The 15470-nt window shown below is 41.3% G+C and overlaps 1 protein-coding gene across 1 annotated transcript in view; it reads left to right on the forward strand.

Annotated features, from left to right (window-relative positions):
* LOC128700225 (beta-mannosidase) overlaps nucleotides 1–15470 on the forward strand; it is a 143161-nt gene that overhangs the window by 22530 nt on the left and 105161 nt on the right. The window contains 2 exon segments of the mRNA XM_070100814.1: nucleotides 2379–2527; nucleotides 14722–14930. Of these exon segments, the coding sequence (XP_069956915.1) occupies nucleotides 2379–2527; nucleotides 14722–14930 (358 nt within the window).

A 15470-nucleotide genomic window follows, 5' to 3' on the forward strand; every position in this document is an offset into this window, starting at 1 on the left:
TTCTGCAGTCCAGGAAAATGCAATCAACCCACCCCTCTCTCTCGTGTCTTACTTCTGTTACTTTGTCATAAAACTCCAGCATGTTTGTGACACAGGATTTGCCTTCCATGAACCCATGCTCGTTTTCATTTATAATCTTGTTCCATTCCAGGTGTTCCACCACTCTCCTCCTGATAATTTTCTCCATGACTTTGCATACTATACATGTCAGAGACACAGGTCTGTAGTTTAGTGCCTCATTTCTGTTTCCTTTCTTAAATATGGGGACTACATTTGCTGTCTTCCATTTCTCAGGTAGTTGCCCAGTTTCAAGGGATGTGTTGAAGATTGTAGTTAGGGGCAGGCACAGCATCTCTACTCCTTCTCTAAGGACCCATGGGGAGATGTTGTCCAGTCCCATCGCCTTTGAGGTATCAAGGTCACTTAGCAGCTTCTGCACCTCCTTCTCGGTTGTTTGTATGTCATCCAACACTTGTTGGTATATTCCCTCTTGATGCTCCCTTCTGTGCTGTCTTCCCAGAGCCCTTCCTGTCTCTACTGTAAAAACTTCCTTAAATCTCCTGTTTAGCTCCTCACATACCTCCTGATCATTTCTTGTGAGTTCTCCACCTTCTGTCCTTAGTCTGATCACCTGGTCTTTGACTATTGTCTTCCTCCTGATGTGGCTATACAACAGTTTCGGGTCAGTCTTGACTTTCGATGCTATGTTATTTTCATACTGTCGCTGGGCCTCCCTCCTTACATGTGCATACTCGTTCTTGGGTCTGCGACTAATCTCCCTATTTTCATGTGTTCTCTGCCTTCTGTACTTTTTCCATTCTCTATTGCACTTTGTTTTTGCCTCCTTACACCGTCGGGTAAACCAGGGGCTCGTTCTGGTCTTCCCATTGTTTCTGTTGCCCTTGGGAATAAACCTTTCCACTGCCTCCTTGCATTTTGTTGTTACATATTCCATCATTTCATTTACTGGCTTTCCTGCCAGTTCTCTGTCCCGCGGAACCTCCTACAGGAAGTTCCTCAAACCTATGTAGTCCCCTCTTTTATAGCCTGGCTTTTCCCATTTAACTCCTGTTACTCTCTCCACTTGCAACTCTACTGTGTATTCAAAACACAGAACCACGTGGTCACTAGCTCCTAGGGGACTCTCATATATGATGTCCTCAATGTCTGAACTGCCCAGGGTGAACACAAGGTCCAGTCTTGCTGGTTCATCCTCCCCTTTCGCTCTGGTAGTGTCCTTAACATGTTGGTGCATGAGGTTTTCCAGCACCACGTCCAACATCTTGGCTCTCCATGTTTCGGGACCCCCATGTGGCTCCAGGTTTTCCCAGTCAATCTCCCTGTGGCTGAAATCCCCCATTACTAGCAACTTTGCTCTGCTGGAGTGAGCTCTTCTTGCCACCTCAGCATGTGTGTCCACCATTGCTCTTTTGCTCTCTTCATATTCCACTCTTGGCCTCCTGCAGTTCTGTGGTGGATTATACATCACTGCAATGACCACCTTGTGCTCCCCAGACTGAAGTGTACCTACTATGTAGTCCCTTTCTCCTGCCTCGTCTATGCCTCCCATTTTCTCGAGTTTCCATCGTTTTTTTACGAGCAGAGCAACCCCTCCTCTCCCCCTGTGTGTGTGTGTGTGTGTGTGTGTGTGTGTGTGTGTGTGTGTGTGTGTGTGTGTGTGTGTGTGTGTGTGTGTGTGTGTGTGTGTGTATTGGAAGGAATTAACTCAGCTGCCAGTTAGAAAAACGTATAGGTAAAACTGGACAATTAGCATGAACTCATTTAAAATTAAGTCCTTTCTGAAATTTTCTCTTATACATGTAAAGATATATTTTTCCATTTCTGTTTATGTAAAAACTAATAATTTTGTACCAAAAAATCTTAGAAAACTTACCTAACCTTATTATAACAAGTGCAATTTAATTTAGCCTAATTCAACTAAATATATTTTAGATAAGTTTACAGTTATTTAATAATAAACAAACACATTGAAATATATTTTTTTGTTAGGTACAGAATGATTTTTTGCGAAATTGTTGCATACACAAACTTTCGCTTGCCTTATTCGGCAAGAAGAGTGTCGCTCTTTAACCCAAAATCGCAAGTTTTACCTATTCGGCACGAAATATATATATATATATATATATATATATATATATATATATATATATATATATATATATATATATATATATTAGATATATTTACTTCACATATTTTATTTATTTCCAGCTAATTATTCAACTCTAAAAGTTTACAGAACGCTTTAAATATTTTTGTACTTACAGCCGCAAGTTTATGAATTTTTATTATTTGCCTTAAAGTTTTATCAATATAGCTTTAAAAATATATCTAAAAAAAGTCGTGTTGTGATGCAGGTGATGCAGCGTTGCTGGGGCACGAACGTGTGGCACTCATCTTCGAGGGACTGGACACAGTGGCCCGGGTGCTGGTCAATGACGAGCTGGTGGGCACCTCTGATAACATGTTCGTCAGATATGTCTATGACGTTAAACAACTACTTAAGGTACACACTGATTTTGTTTATATGTATTTTATACACACACACATACACATACACACACACACACACACACACACACACACACACACACACACATACACATGCACGCATGCGCGCGCGCGCGCACACACACACACACACACACAAAATTGGTGGTTCAGAGGGGAAGTCGAAGGCTCAGGGGATCAGAGGAAGATGGCCCTGGTTAGGAAGAATGGATGGAAGAGCAATGTATAAGAATGGAATAAGAGTGGGAGAGCAAACTAGGTGACCTTTCAGCAAAATGGAGAAGAGGATGAAGGAAGAGAAAAAGAAATAAGAGTCACAAGCTAAAGCCACAGAAGCCAGGATATGGGTTCTAGAATATGAAGTAAGTATACTGGGTTATTGCCCAGAGGAGACATGGCATCTGAAGCAGGTAGACCCCTATTAAATGAGGAGCCCATTGGAAAGGAAGGAGACAAGACTTATGCTAAGGCCCTATCAGTCCACCAAGCAAGGCCAAGGAATGTAGGGGGAGAGCTGTTAGAAGTGGGGCTAGCAGTCAGTGAGGGGGAGTGCAGAAGGTAGAGAATGTGACAGGTCCCATGCAGAGGCATGGCAATGGCACCAAGAGTTGCAGGAAAAATAAGGGAGATAATGGCTATGTACAAACGGGACACAGAGACACAGAGGGAAAGGTAATTGGCTTCAGGAATGCAAAGAGAAGACACATAATGAAAGATGGCAGAAAGAAAAACAAGAGATTAAAAACATCATCAAAGAAGTAGATGAGGAGGATATGACTGAGATAGTAAATTTTCAGAGAATAAGAGGGTACTTGAAGGGAAGAAATCAGCTGGTCAAACTGATTATCAAGACAGAAATAGTGTGGAACAGAATTCTGCAAGAGAAACCACTGCTGAAGAAATCATCAACATAGAAGAGGGTGTTCCTAGACCATGGCAGAACAAGATCAGAATGACAGCAGCTGAGGGAGAAGATACAGAAACAAAAGGGGCTAGGAAGAGAGACAACGACAGAGTCAGCATGGGCAACCAGAGCCTTGCAGAGCAACAAGTGCAAGCACACACAGAATCACCATCAGAACCTCACAGCCAAACACACAATCCGAACACAAACCACAATCCATGCTTACAGCCCCCACCCCACACGATGATGTAAAATCCCACAGCACATTGCCAGGCCCCCACCCCCACAACCCCCAAAACACAGTGGTAGAGAGGAAACTGAAGGTATGGTACACCAGTGCTGATGGAATAATGAATAAGTGGGAGGAGTGGCATGAAAGAATAAAAGAGGCCACACTGGACATCATAGCTCTCACCGAAACCAAGCTCACATGAATGATAACAAATGCCATCTTTCCAACGGGATATCAGATCCTGAGGAAAGACAGGGAGAACAGAGGGGTGGTGGAGGAGTGGCACTGCTCATCAAAAACCAATGGAATTTTGATGAGCTGGAGAGAGGAGACAGAGGTGAAGCAAGTGACCCCATAATAGGAACACTTCAGTCTGGAGGTCTCAAGGTGGTAATTGCAGTGACATATAACCCACCACAGAACAGCAGGAAGCCAAGACAAGGGTGTGATGAGAGTAACAGAGCGATGGTTGACACACTGTGACTTTAATCTCAAAGAAATTGACTGGGAGAACCTGGAGTCACATGGGGGCCCGGAAACGTGGAGGGCTAAGATGATGGAGGTGGTACTGGAAAACCTCATGCACCAACATGTAAGGGACACTACCAGAGAGAGAGGAGAGGATAAACCAGCAAGATTAGACCTAGTGTTTACCTTGAGAAGTTCAAATATTGAGGACATCACATATGAACGACCCCTCGTGGCCAGTGACCATGTGGTTCTGGGCTTCGAATACTTAGTAGAGCTACAAGTGGAGAGGGAAGCAGGAAGGGCGGGACAAATGAAGACAAACTACAAGAGAGGGGATTACAGAGGCATGAAGAATTTCCTGCATGAGGTTTAGTGGGACAGGGCACTGACAGGGAAGTCAGTAAATTAAATGATGGAATATCTGACAAAAATATGCAAGGAAGCTGAGGAGAGGTTTGTACCCATGGGTAACAGAAATAATGAAAAGGCCAGGATGAGCCCTCGGTTCATTCAGAGGTGTAGAGAGGCCAAAACTAAGTGTGTTAGAGAATGGAATACGCATAGAAGGCAAAGGATAAGGATAAGGAGACCAGTCATAGAGCAAGAAATGAATATGCACAGATAAGAAGGGAGGCCCAACGACAATTCGAAAATGATACAGCAGCGAAAGCCAAATCTGATCCAAAGCTGTTGTACAGCCACATCAGGAAGAAAACAATAGTCAAGGGCCAGGTAGTCAGGCTGAGGAAGGAAGGAGGGGAGATCACAATAAATGACTGAGAAGTGTGTGAGGAACTTAATATGAGATTGAAAGAGGTGTTCAGAAGCGACAGATAGGACTCCAGAAAGACAGAGGTGGGGTACACCATCAAATGTTGGACACAATACATACAACTGAGGAAGAAGTGAAGAGGTTGCTAGGCGAGCTAGGTACCTCAAAGGCGATGGGACCAGATAACATTTCTCCTTGGGTCCTGGGAGAGGGAGCAGAGGTGATATGTGTGCCAATAACAACAATCTTCAACACATCTATCGAAATCCAGCGACTACCTGTGGTATGGAAGGCAGCAAATGTAGTCTCAATCTTTAAAAAAGGAGACAAACACGAAACATTAGACTACAGACAAATGTCACTGTCATGTATAGTATGTAAAGTCATGGAGAAGATTATCAGGAGAAGAGTGGTGGAACACCTAGAAAGAAATGAGCTTTTCAAAGACTACCAGCATGGTTTCAGGGACGGGAAATCCTGTGTCACAAACCTACTGGAGTTCTATGACAGAGTGACAACAGCAGAACAAGAGAGAGGGGTGGGTAGATTGCATTTTCTTGGACTGTAAGAAGGCTTTTGACAAAGGTCCACACTAGAGATTAGTGAATTAGCTGGAGGACCAGGCATGTATAACAGGGAAGGCACTGCAATGGATTAGGGAAAGTCATGGAGATTGGGGAAGGGCAAAGAAAACTGCAGACGGAGTACAGTCTAGGGGGCCAGAGACTACAAACCTCACTCAAAGAAAAGGATCTTGGGGTGAGTATAAGACTGGGTAAATCTCCTGAGGCGCACATCAATCAAATAACTGCTGCAGTACATGGGCGCCTAGCAAACCTAAGAATTGCATTCTGACATCTCAATAAGGAATCGTTCAGGACCCTGTACACCGTGTATGTCAGGCTTATATTGGAGTATGCAGCACCAGTTTGGAACTCAAACCTATCCAAGCACGTAAGGAAATTAGAGAAAATGCAAAGGTTTACAACAAGACTAGTCTTGGAGCTAAGGGGACCTGACGACACTGGAGGACAGGAGAGATACGGGGGATATGATAACGACATATAAAATACTGAGAAGAGTTGACAAGGTGGACAGAGACAAGATGTTCCGGAGATGGGACACAGCAACAAGGGTCACAATTGGCAAGAAGAGCGTTTTTATTTAAGCCAAAATCGCAAGGTTTACCTATTCGGCACGACATTATATATATATATATTATATATATATATATATATATATATATATATATATATATATATATATTATTTATTTTTTATTATCACACTGGCCGATTCCCACCAAGGCAGGGTGGCCCGAAAAAGAAAAACTTTCACCATCATTCACATATAAGAGCGTTGGTAAAACTATACTCTCATACATTCCCCTCTTTGCCTCCAAGGACAAAGTTCTCTGTCTCCACAGACTCCTAAGTGCACCACTCACTCTTTTTCACTCATCAATTCTATGATTCACCTCATCTTTCATAGACCCATCCGCTGACACGTCCACTCCCAAATATCTGAATACGTTCACCTCCTCCATACTCTCTCCCTCCAATCTGATATTCAATCTTTCATCACCTAATCTTTTTGTTATCCTCATAACCTTACTCTTTCCTGTATTCACCTTTAATTTTCTTCTTTTGCACACCCTACCAAATTCATCCACCAATCTCTGCAGCTTCTCTTCAGAATCTCCCAAGAGCACAGTGTCATCAGCAAAGAGCAGCTGTGACAACTCCCACCCTGTGTGTGATTCTTTATCTTTTAACTCCACGCCTCTTGCCAAGACCCTCGCATTTACTTCTCTTACAACCCCATCTATAAATATATTAAACAACCACGGTGACATCACACATCCTTGTCTAAGGCCTACTTTTACTGGGAAAAAATTTCCCTCTTTTCTACATACTCTAACTTGAGCCTCACTATCCTCGTAAAAACTCTTCACTGCTTTCAGTAACCTACCTCCTACACCATACACTTGCAACATCTGCCACATTGCCCCCCTATCCACCCTGTCATACGCCTTTTCCAAATCCATAAATGCCACAAAGACCTCTTTAGCCTTATCTAAATACTGTTCACTTATATGTTTCACTATAAACACCTGGTCCACACACCCCCTACCTTTCCTAAAGCCTCCTTGTTCATCTGCTATCCTATTCTCCGTCTTACTCTTAATTCTTTCAATTATAACTCTACCATACACTTTACCAGGTACACTCAACAGACTTATCCCCCTATAATTTTTGCACTCTCTTTTATCCCCTTTGCCTTTATACAAAGGAACTATGCATGCTCTCTGCCAATCCCTAGGTACCTTACCCTCTTCCAAATCCCCACCTGCTTTTAACATTTCTATCTTTATCCCATCAATCCCGGCTGCCTTACCCCCTTTCATTTTACCTACTGCCTCACGAACTTCCCCCACACTCACAACTGGCTCTTCCTCACTCCTACAAGATGTTATTCCTCCTTGCCCTATACACGAAATCACAGCTTCCCTATCTTCATCAACATTTAACAATTCCTCAAAATATTCCCTCCATCTTCCCAATACCTCTAACTCTCCATTTAATAACTCTCCTCTCCTATTTTTAACTGACAAATCCATTTGTTCTCTAGGCTTCCTTAACTTGTTAATCTCACTCCAAAACTTTTTCTTATTTTCAACAAAATTTGTTGATAACAGCTCACCCACTCTCTCATTTGCTCTCTTTTTACATTGCTTCACCACTCTCTTAACCTCTCTCTTTTTCTCCATATACTCTTCCCTCCTTGCATCACCTACTTTGTAAAAACTTCTCATATGCTAACTTTTTCTCCCTTACTACTCTCTTTACATCATCATTCCACCAATCGCTCCTCTTCCCTCCTGCACCCACTTTCCTGTAACCACAAATACTTTCATCATTCAACACTGTCACCTCACTCACACATAATCACTGTTTTTGCAGAGGTGCTCAGAATACAACAGTTTAGAAGTATATACGTATAAAGATACACAACATATCCATATCCCCCCAAACTGCCAATATCCCAAACCCCTCCTTTAAAGTGCAGGCATTGTACTTCCCATTTCCAGGACTCAAGTCCGGCTATATAAAATAACCGGTTTCCCTGAATCCCTTCACTAAATATTACCCTGCTCACACTCCAACAGCTCGTCAGGTCCCAAGTATCATTCGTCTCCATTCACTCCTATCTAACACGCGCATGCACGCTTGCTGGAAGTCCAAGCCCCTCGCCCACAAAACCTCCTTTAACTCCTCCCTCCAACCCTTTCGAGGACGACCCCTACCCCGCCTTCCTTCCCCTACAGATTTATACGCTCTCCATGTCATTCTACTTTGATCCATTCTCTCTAAATGACTAAACCACCTCAACAACCCCTCTTCAGCCCTCTGACTAATACTTTTATTAACTCCACACCTTCTCCTAATTTCCACACTCTGAATTTTTTGCATATTCACACCACGCATTGCCCTTAGACAGGACATCTCCACTGCCTCCAACCGCCTCCTCGCTGCAGCATTTACAACCCAAGCTTCACACCCAATAAGAGTGTTGGTACCACTATACTTTCATACATTCCCTTCTTTGCCTCCATAGATAATGTTCTTTGTCTCCACATATGCCTCAATGCACCACTCACCTTTTTTCCCTCATCAGTTCTATGATTAACCTCATCCTTCATAAATCATCCGCTGATACGTCAATTCCCATATATCTGAAAACATTCACTTCTTCCATACTCCTCCCCAATTTGATATCCAATTTTTATCTAAATAATTTGATACCCTAATCACCTTACTCTTTTCTATGTTCACTTTCAACTTTCTACCTTTACACACACTCCCAAATTTGTCCACTCACCCATAAGCACAGTATCATCAGCAAAAAGTAACTGTCACTTCCCATTTTGTATTTGATTCCCCATAATTTAATCCCACCCCTCTCCCGAACACCCTAGCATTTACTTCTTTTACAACCCCATCTATAAATATATTAAACAACCATGGTGACATTACACATCCCTGTCTAAGACCTACTTTTACCTGATCAGGCTCTGATCCACCAGGAGGCCTGGTCTCAGACCGGGCCGCGGGGGCGTTGACCCCCGGAACTCTCTCCAGGTAAACTCCAGGTAAACACACCCTATCCTGAGCCTCACTATCCTCATAAAAACTCTTTACAACATTTAGTAACTTACCACCTATTCCATATGCTTGCAACATCTGCCACATTGCTCCCCTGTCCACTCTATCATATGCCTTTTCTAAATCCATAAATGCAATTAAAACTTCCCTATCTTTATCTAAATACTGTTCACATATATGCTCCAATGTAAACACTTGATCTACACATCCTCTACCCACTCTAAAACCTCCTTGCTCATCCGCAATCCTACATTCTGTCTTACCTCTGTGTCTTTCAATAATAACCCGACCGTATACTTTTCCTGGTATACTTAGTAAACTAATTCCTCTATAATTTTTACAATCTCTTTTGTCCCCCTTTCCTTTATATAAAGGGACTATACATGCTCTCTGCCAATCCCTAGGTACCTTCCCCTCTTTCATACATTTATTAAACAAAAATACCAACCACTCCATCACTATATCCCCCCCCCCTGCTTTTAACATTTCTGTCATGATCCCGTCAGTTCCAGCTGCTTTACCCCCTTTCATTCTACGTAATGCCTCACGTACCTCCCCCACACTCACATCCTGTTCTTCTTCACTCCTAAAAGATGGTATACCTCCCTGGCCAGAGCATGAAATTACCGCCTCCCTTTCTTCGTCGAAATTTAAAAGTTCCTCAAAGTATTCTTGTCATATACCCAATACCTCCATCTCTCCATCTATTAACTCTCCTACTTTGTTTTTAACTGACAAATTCATTTGTTCCCTAGACTTTCTTAGCTTGTTTAACTCACTCCAAAATTTCTTATTTTCATTAAAATTTCTTGACAGTGCCTCTCCCACTCTATGATCTGCTCTCCTTTTGCACTCTCTCACCACTCTTTTCACCTTTCTTTTACTCTCCATATACTCTACTCTACTTATAACACTTCTGCTTTGTAAAAACCTCTCATAAGCTACCTTTTTCTCTTTTATCACAACCTTTACTTCATCATTCCACCAATCACTCCTCTTTCCTCCTGCCCCCACCCTCCTATAACCACAAACTTCTGCCCCGCATTCTAATACTGCATTCTTAAAACTATTCCAACCCTCTTCAACCCCCCCACTACTCATACTTGCACCAGCCCATCTTTCTGCCAATAGTTGCTTATATCTCACCCGAACTTCCTCCTCCCTTAGTTTATACACTTTCACCTCCCTCTTACTTGTTGTTACCATTTTCCTCTTGTCCCATCTACCTCTTAATGTAACTGTAGCTACAACTAAATAATGATCCGATATATCAGTTGCCCCTCTATAAACGTATACATCCTGAAGCCTACCCATCAACCTTTTATCCGCCAATACATAATCTAACAAACTACTTTCATTACGTGCTATATCATACCTTGTATATTTATTTATCCTCTTTTTCATAAAATATGTATTAGTTATTACCAAACCTCTTTCTACACATAGCTCAATTAAAGGCTCCCCATTTACATTTACCCCTGGCACCCCAGATTTACCTACTACTCCCTCCACAACATTTTTACCCACTTTAGCATTGAAATCCCCAACCACCATTATTCTCACACTTGGTTCAAAACTCCCCAAGCATTCACTCAACATTTCCCAAAATCTCTCTCTCTCCTCTACCCTTCTCTCTTCTCCAGGTGCATATATGCTTACTGTAAGCCACTTTTCACATCCAACCTTTATTTTACGTCACATAATCCTTGAATTAATGCATTTATACTCCCTCTATTTCTGCCATAGCTTATCCTTCAACATTATTGCTACTCCTTCTTTAGCTCTAACTCTATTTGAAACCCGTGACCTAATCCCATTTATTCCTGTCCACTGAAACTCTCCCACCCCCTTCAGCTTTGTTTCACTTAAAGCCAGGACATCCAGCTTCTTCTCATTCATAATATCGACAATCATCTCTTATCATTCGCACAGCATTCACGCACATTCAGACTTCCCACTTTAAACAATTTCTTCTTATTATTCTTTTTAGTAATTATTACAGGAAAAGGGGTTACTAGCCCATTGCTCACGGCATTTTAGTTGACTTTTACAACACGCATGTCTTACGGAGGAAAGATTCTTATTCCACTTCCCCATGGATATAAAAGGAAAAGTAATAAGAAACAAAAACTATTAAGATAAAATCAAAGAAAACTCAGATGAGTGTGTATAGATAAACGTGTTGTAATAAAGTTGGTAGAATTACCGATAATGTGTAAAGTAAAAGGACACAAGTGCAACTAATGTGACATTTTATTGTGGCAACGTTTCGCTCTCCAGGAGCTTTGTCAAGCCGTTATAGCTTGACAAAGCTGTAACGGCTTGACAAAGCTCCTGGAGAGCGAAACGTTGCCACAATAAAATGTCACATTAGTTGCACTTGTGTCCTTTTACTTTACATAGATAAACGTGTACATGTATGTGTAGTGTGACCTAAGTGTAAGTAGAAGTAGCAAGACGTACCTGTAATCTTGCATGTTTATGAGACAGACAAAAGACACCAGCAATCCTACCATCATGTAAAACAATTACAGGCTTTCGTTTTACACTCACTTGGCAGGACGGTAGTACCTCCCTGGGTGGTTGCTGTCTACCAACCTACTACCACAGGACGGTAGTACCTCCCTGGGTGGTTGCTATCTACCAACCTACTACCACAGGACGGTAGTACCTCCCTGGGTGGTTGCTATCTACCAACCTACTACCACAGGACGGTAGTACCTCCCTGGGTGGTTGCTGTCTACCAACTTACTACCATATATATATATATATATATATATATATATATATATATGTCTTGCCGAACATGTAAAACTGGACAATTAGGAAAAACTCATTTAAAATTAAGTTCTTTCTGAAATTTTCTCTTATACTTTTAAAGATATATTTTTTTCATTAATGTTAATGTAAAAAATATAATTTTGCACCAAAAGATTCTTAGAAAACTTACCTAACCTTATTATAACAAAAACAATTTATTTTAGCCAAACCCAACTAAATATATTTTAGATTTGTTTACAATAATTTAATGCTAAACAAACACAGTGAAATATATTTTTTTCGTTAGGTTCAGAATGAGTTTGGCGAAATTATTGCATACACAAATTTTCACTTGTCCTATATGGCAAGATGAGCGTTGCTATTTAAGCCAAGATCGCAAGTTCTGCCTATTCGGCACGATATATATATATATATATATATATATATATATATATATATATATATATATATATATATATATATATATATATATATATATATATATAAGAGAACTAACTTCCAGGTACTGAAGAGTCCCTGGTGGGGGACCTACAACTGGTGAAAACACAGGAAGAAGACTTTGGACTCATCCTCAATCCCTCCAAGTGTGAAATCATCACAGCAAACCAGGAAATAATCAATGCTGTGCGAAGAATCCTCCCAGAAGTCTCAACTACAACTCCGTCCAACAGTACCCTCTTGGGGGCACCGCTGGGTCATCAGGCCATCGACACTGTCCTCAGGGACAAATTGAATGACCTGATGAGAATGGAGGAGAAAATAAGCAATCTTGATGCCCATGATGCTCTGTATCTCCTCACAAGGTGTCTTACTATGCCAAGACTCACTTACTTCTTGAGGTGTGCACCCTCTTTTGACAACCCAACACTCGATGAATATGACGCACACCTGAGATCAACTTTTAAGAAGGCACTGAACCTGTCACTAGAGGATGAGCAATGGGATCAGGCAACCCTCCCAGTGCGACTGGGAGGTATAGGGGTGCGTAAAGCAACGCATGTTGCTTTACCTGCTTTTCTGTCTTCGTGTTTGGCTTCCAGTGCATTAGTCAAGGAGATAGTGCCCGAACGCTTGAGAGATGTGGTAGGAGCTCAACACCCCAGGTTTACTGAAGCAGCGATTCGGTGGGACACCCTTACAGACTCCTCCAGTAGACCAGCTCCTCCCAAACAGCACAAACAGTCCCACTGGGACAAACCGATCATGGAAAAAATCGCCAACACAATGCTCTCCAATGCTTCAGGAAAGAACAAAGCTCGTCTCCTGGCAGTGAAGGCACCACACTCAGGAGATTTCCTGTTAGCTGTTCCCAATTCCTCCCTGGGCACCCGTCTCGACCCACAGGCCATTCGGTTTGGTGTTGCTCTTCGCCTAGCCGCCCCCATCCTCACCGAACATAGGTGTATTTGCGGCAGGGCGACAGCTGATCAATTCGGACTCCATGGTCTCGTGTGCCACACAGCAGAAGGGAAGTATGCCAGACATGAGGAGATCAATGACATAATAAAGAGAAGCCTCGCCACAGCCCGTTGCCCAGCTTAACGGGAACCCCAAGTACAGAGGTCTGATGGAAGTCAAAAGCGTCCTGATGGAGCCACTATGCTACCCTGGAAGGATGGAAAGCAGATTGCCTTGGACTACACCTGTGCTGCCACATTGGCAGACACCTACTTGCCATACTCTGTAGTGGAAGGGGGTGGAGCTGCCCGCCACAGGGAGACCCAGAAGATCCGAAAATATGAAGACCTTCCCCCTTGCTATAACATCATTCCAATAGGGTCGGAGACCCTTGGAGCATGGGGCAAGTGTGCTCTAAAGTTCCTCAAAGAGCTAGGTGAAAAGCTCATCATAGAAACCAAGGACCACAGGGCGACCAGCTTCCTCTTTCAGAGACTCAGTGTTGCGATCCAGAGAGGAAATGCCTGCAGCATTCTGGGCACGCGGCCCACCGCAGGGGAGCTGGACGAAGTATTCGAGATGTAGCTCTGAGTTACCTATGTTGTTTTACTTTCTGTTGTATTTTTGTGAATGTTTGGCCAATGTATTTTGTCTTTAAATAAAACATACTTGAAATATAGGGGGTGGTAGGAGAAAATTCTCAAACAGCTTCAGGGAGAACCTTAAGTTTTCCCTGAAGCAAGTTTATTCTTTTCTCTGAGGATGAGGGTCCCTACGACAGTTCTAGAGGTGGTACCTCCCTATATTTATATATATATATATATATATATATATATATATATATATATATATATATATATATATATATATATATATATATATATGCAATAAGATCATAGTAAACAGGTGATTTCAGAAGATGCAAAACAACCACTGTGAAAGAATAGATAAGTTCCAAGCGCTTTCGTGACTACTCACATTATCAAGGAACAATTGTTCCTTGATAATGTGAGTAGTCACGAAAGCGCTTGGAACTTCTCTTTTATTTCACAGTGGTTGTTTTGCATATATATATATATATATATATATATATATATATATATATATATATATATATATATATATATATATATATATATATATATATATATATAAAGAAATAAGGAAAATATATGAAAGAGCTTTTATAATGAATTACCCTAGAAAAATCAATTATCGCTGAATATTGTTTAGAGTCTTAAAGGTAAGAATATAATCTTAATTAAAATTATGTTTATATCACCAAATTTAAACTTTCGTGAAATTCATCCATCGCTTCATAATCCGGACTCATTTACAGTTATTCAGATCGAGGAAAGGCGTAAACAGTATTTACAGACCAAGTTTTAAGTATACACATTAATAATTCCCTCAAATAATTGTTTACATTGATAATTGTAGCTAAGCATTGTCTTACATTTTTTAAGGAGTCTGAAGATAACACGCTGCAAGTAGAGTTTGAGTCTCCCGTGGAGTATGCAGCGAGGCAGTACGAGGCCCAGGCTGCCGACTACGTGGTGCCCCCCAAGTGTGTGGATGATGCTTACAAGGGAGTGTGCCATGCCAACCACATCCGCAAGATGCAAGCTTCCTTTAGCTGGGACTGGGGACCAGCATTCCCCAACCTGGGTATATGGTGAGTAGCTTACCTAAACAAGTGCGTCTCTTGCCTTTCTCTCCAGAATTCGTGCCTCTTTCCCAAGAACTTTTACCTAACTCTCCACAGAACGCTTGTCATTCCCCACACACCTTTGGTTCCCCTAGATGTCTTACCCCTCTGTTACGCTTTTTACTGCGTAACGTAAATATAAGTCCTGGTTCCTAAGGGTAAATAACCTGCCTAGTCTTGGGGCATTTAATTTACCCCACATAAATTAAACAAGGACCAAACTTGTTCCTTCTCATAAATTATAAAGCATAAATTTAAATGGTCAGTATATTATTAGGAAGGACACAAAAACTCACCTTTACAATATATATATATATATATATATATATATATATATATATATATATATATATATATATATATATATATATATATATATATATATATATATATATATATATATATATATATATATATATTAATAGTAAACTTACATATACAGCATACAAAAGTCCAAAATCACACACCAATTCACCATTACGAAATACACATTAGCTCACTAGCACA

Source organism: Cherax quadricarinatus, chromosome 74 (genome assembly GCF_038502225.1).
Source record: "Cherax quadricarinatus isolate ZL_2023a chromosome 74, ASM3850222v1, whole genome shotgun sequence".
NCBI lineage: Eukaryota > Metazoa > Arthropoda > Malacostraca > Decapoda > Parastacidae > Cherax > Cherax quadricarinatus.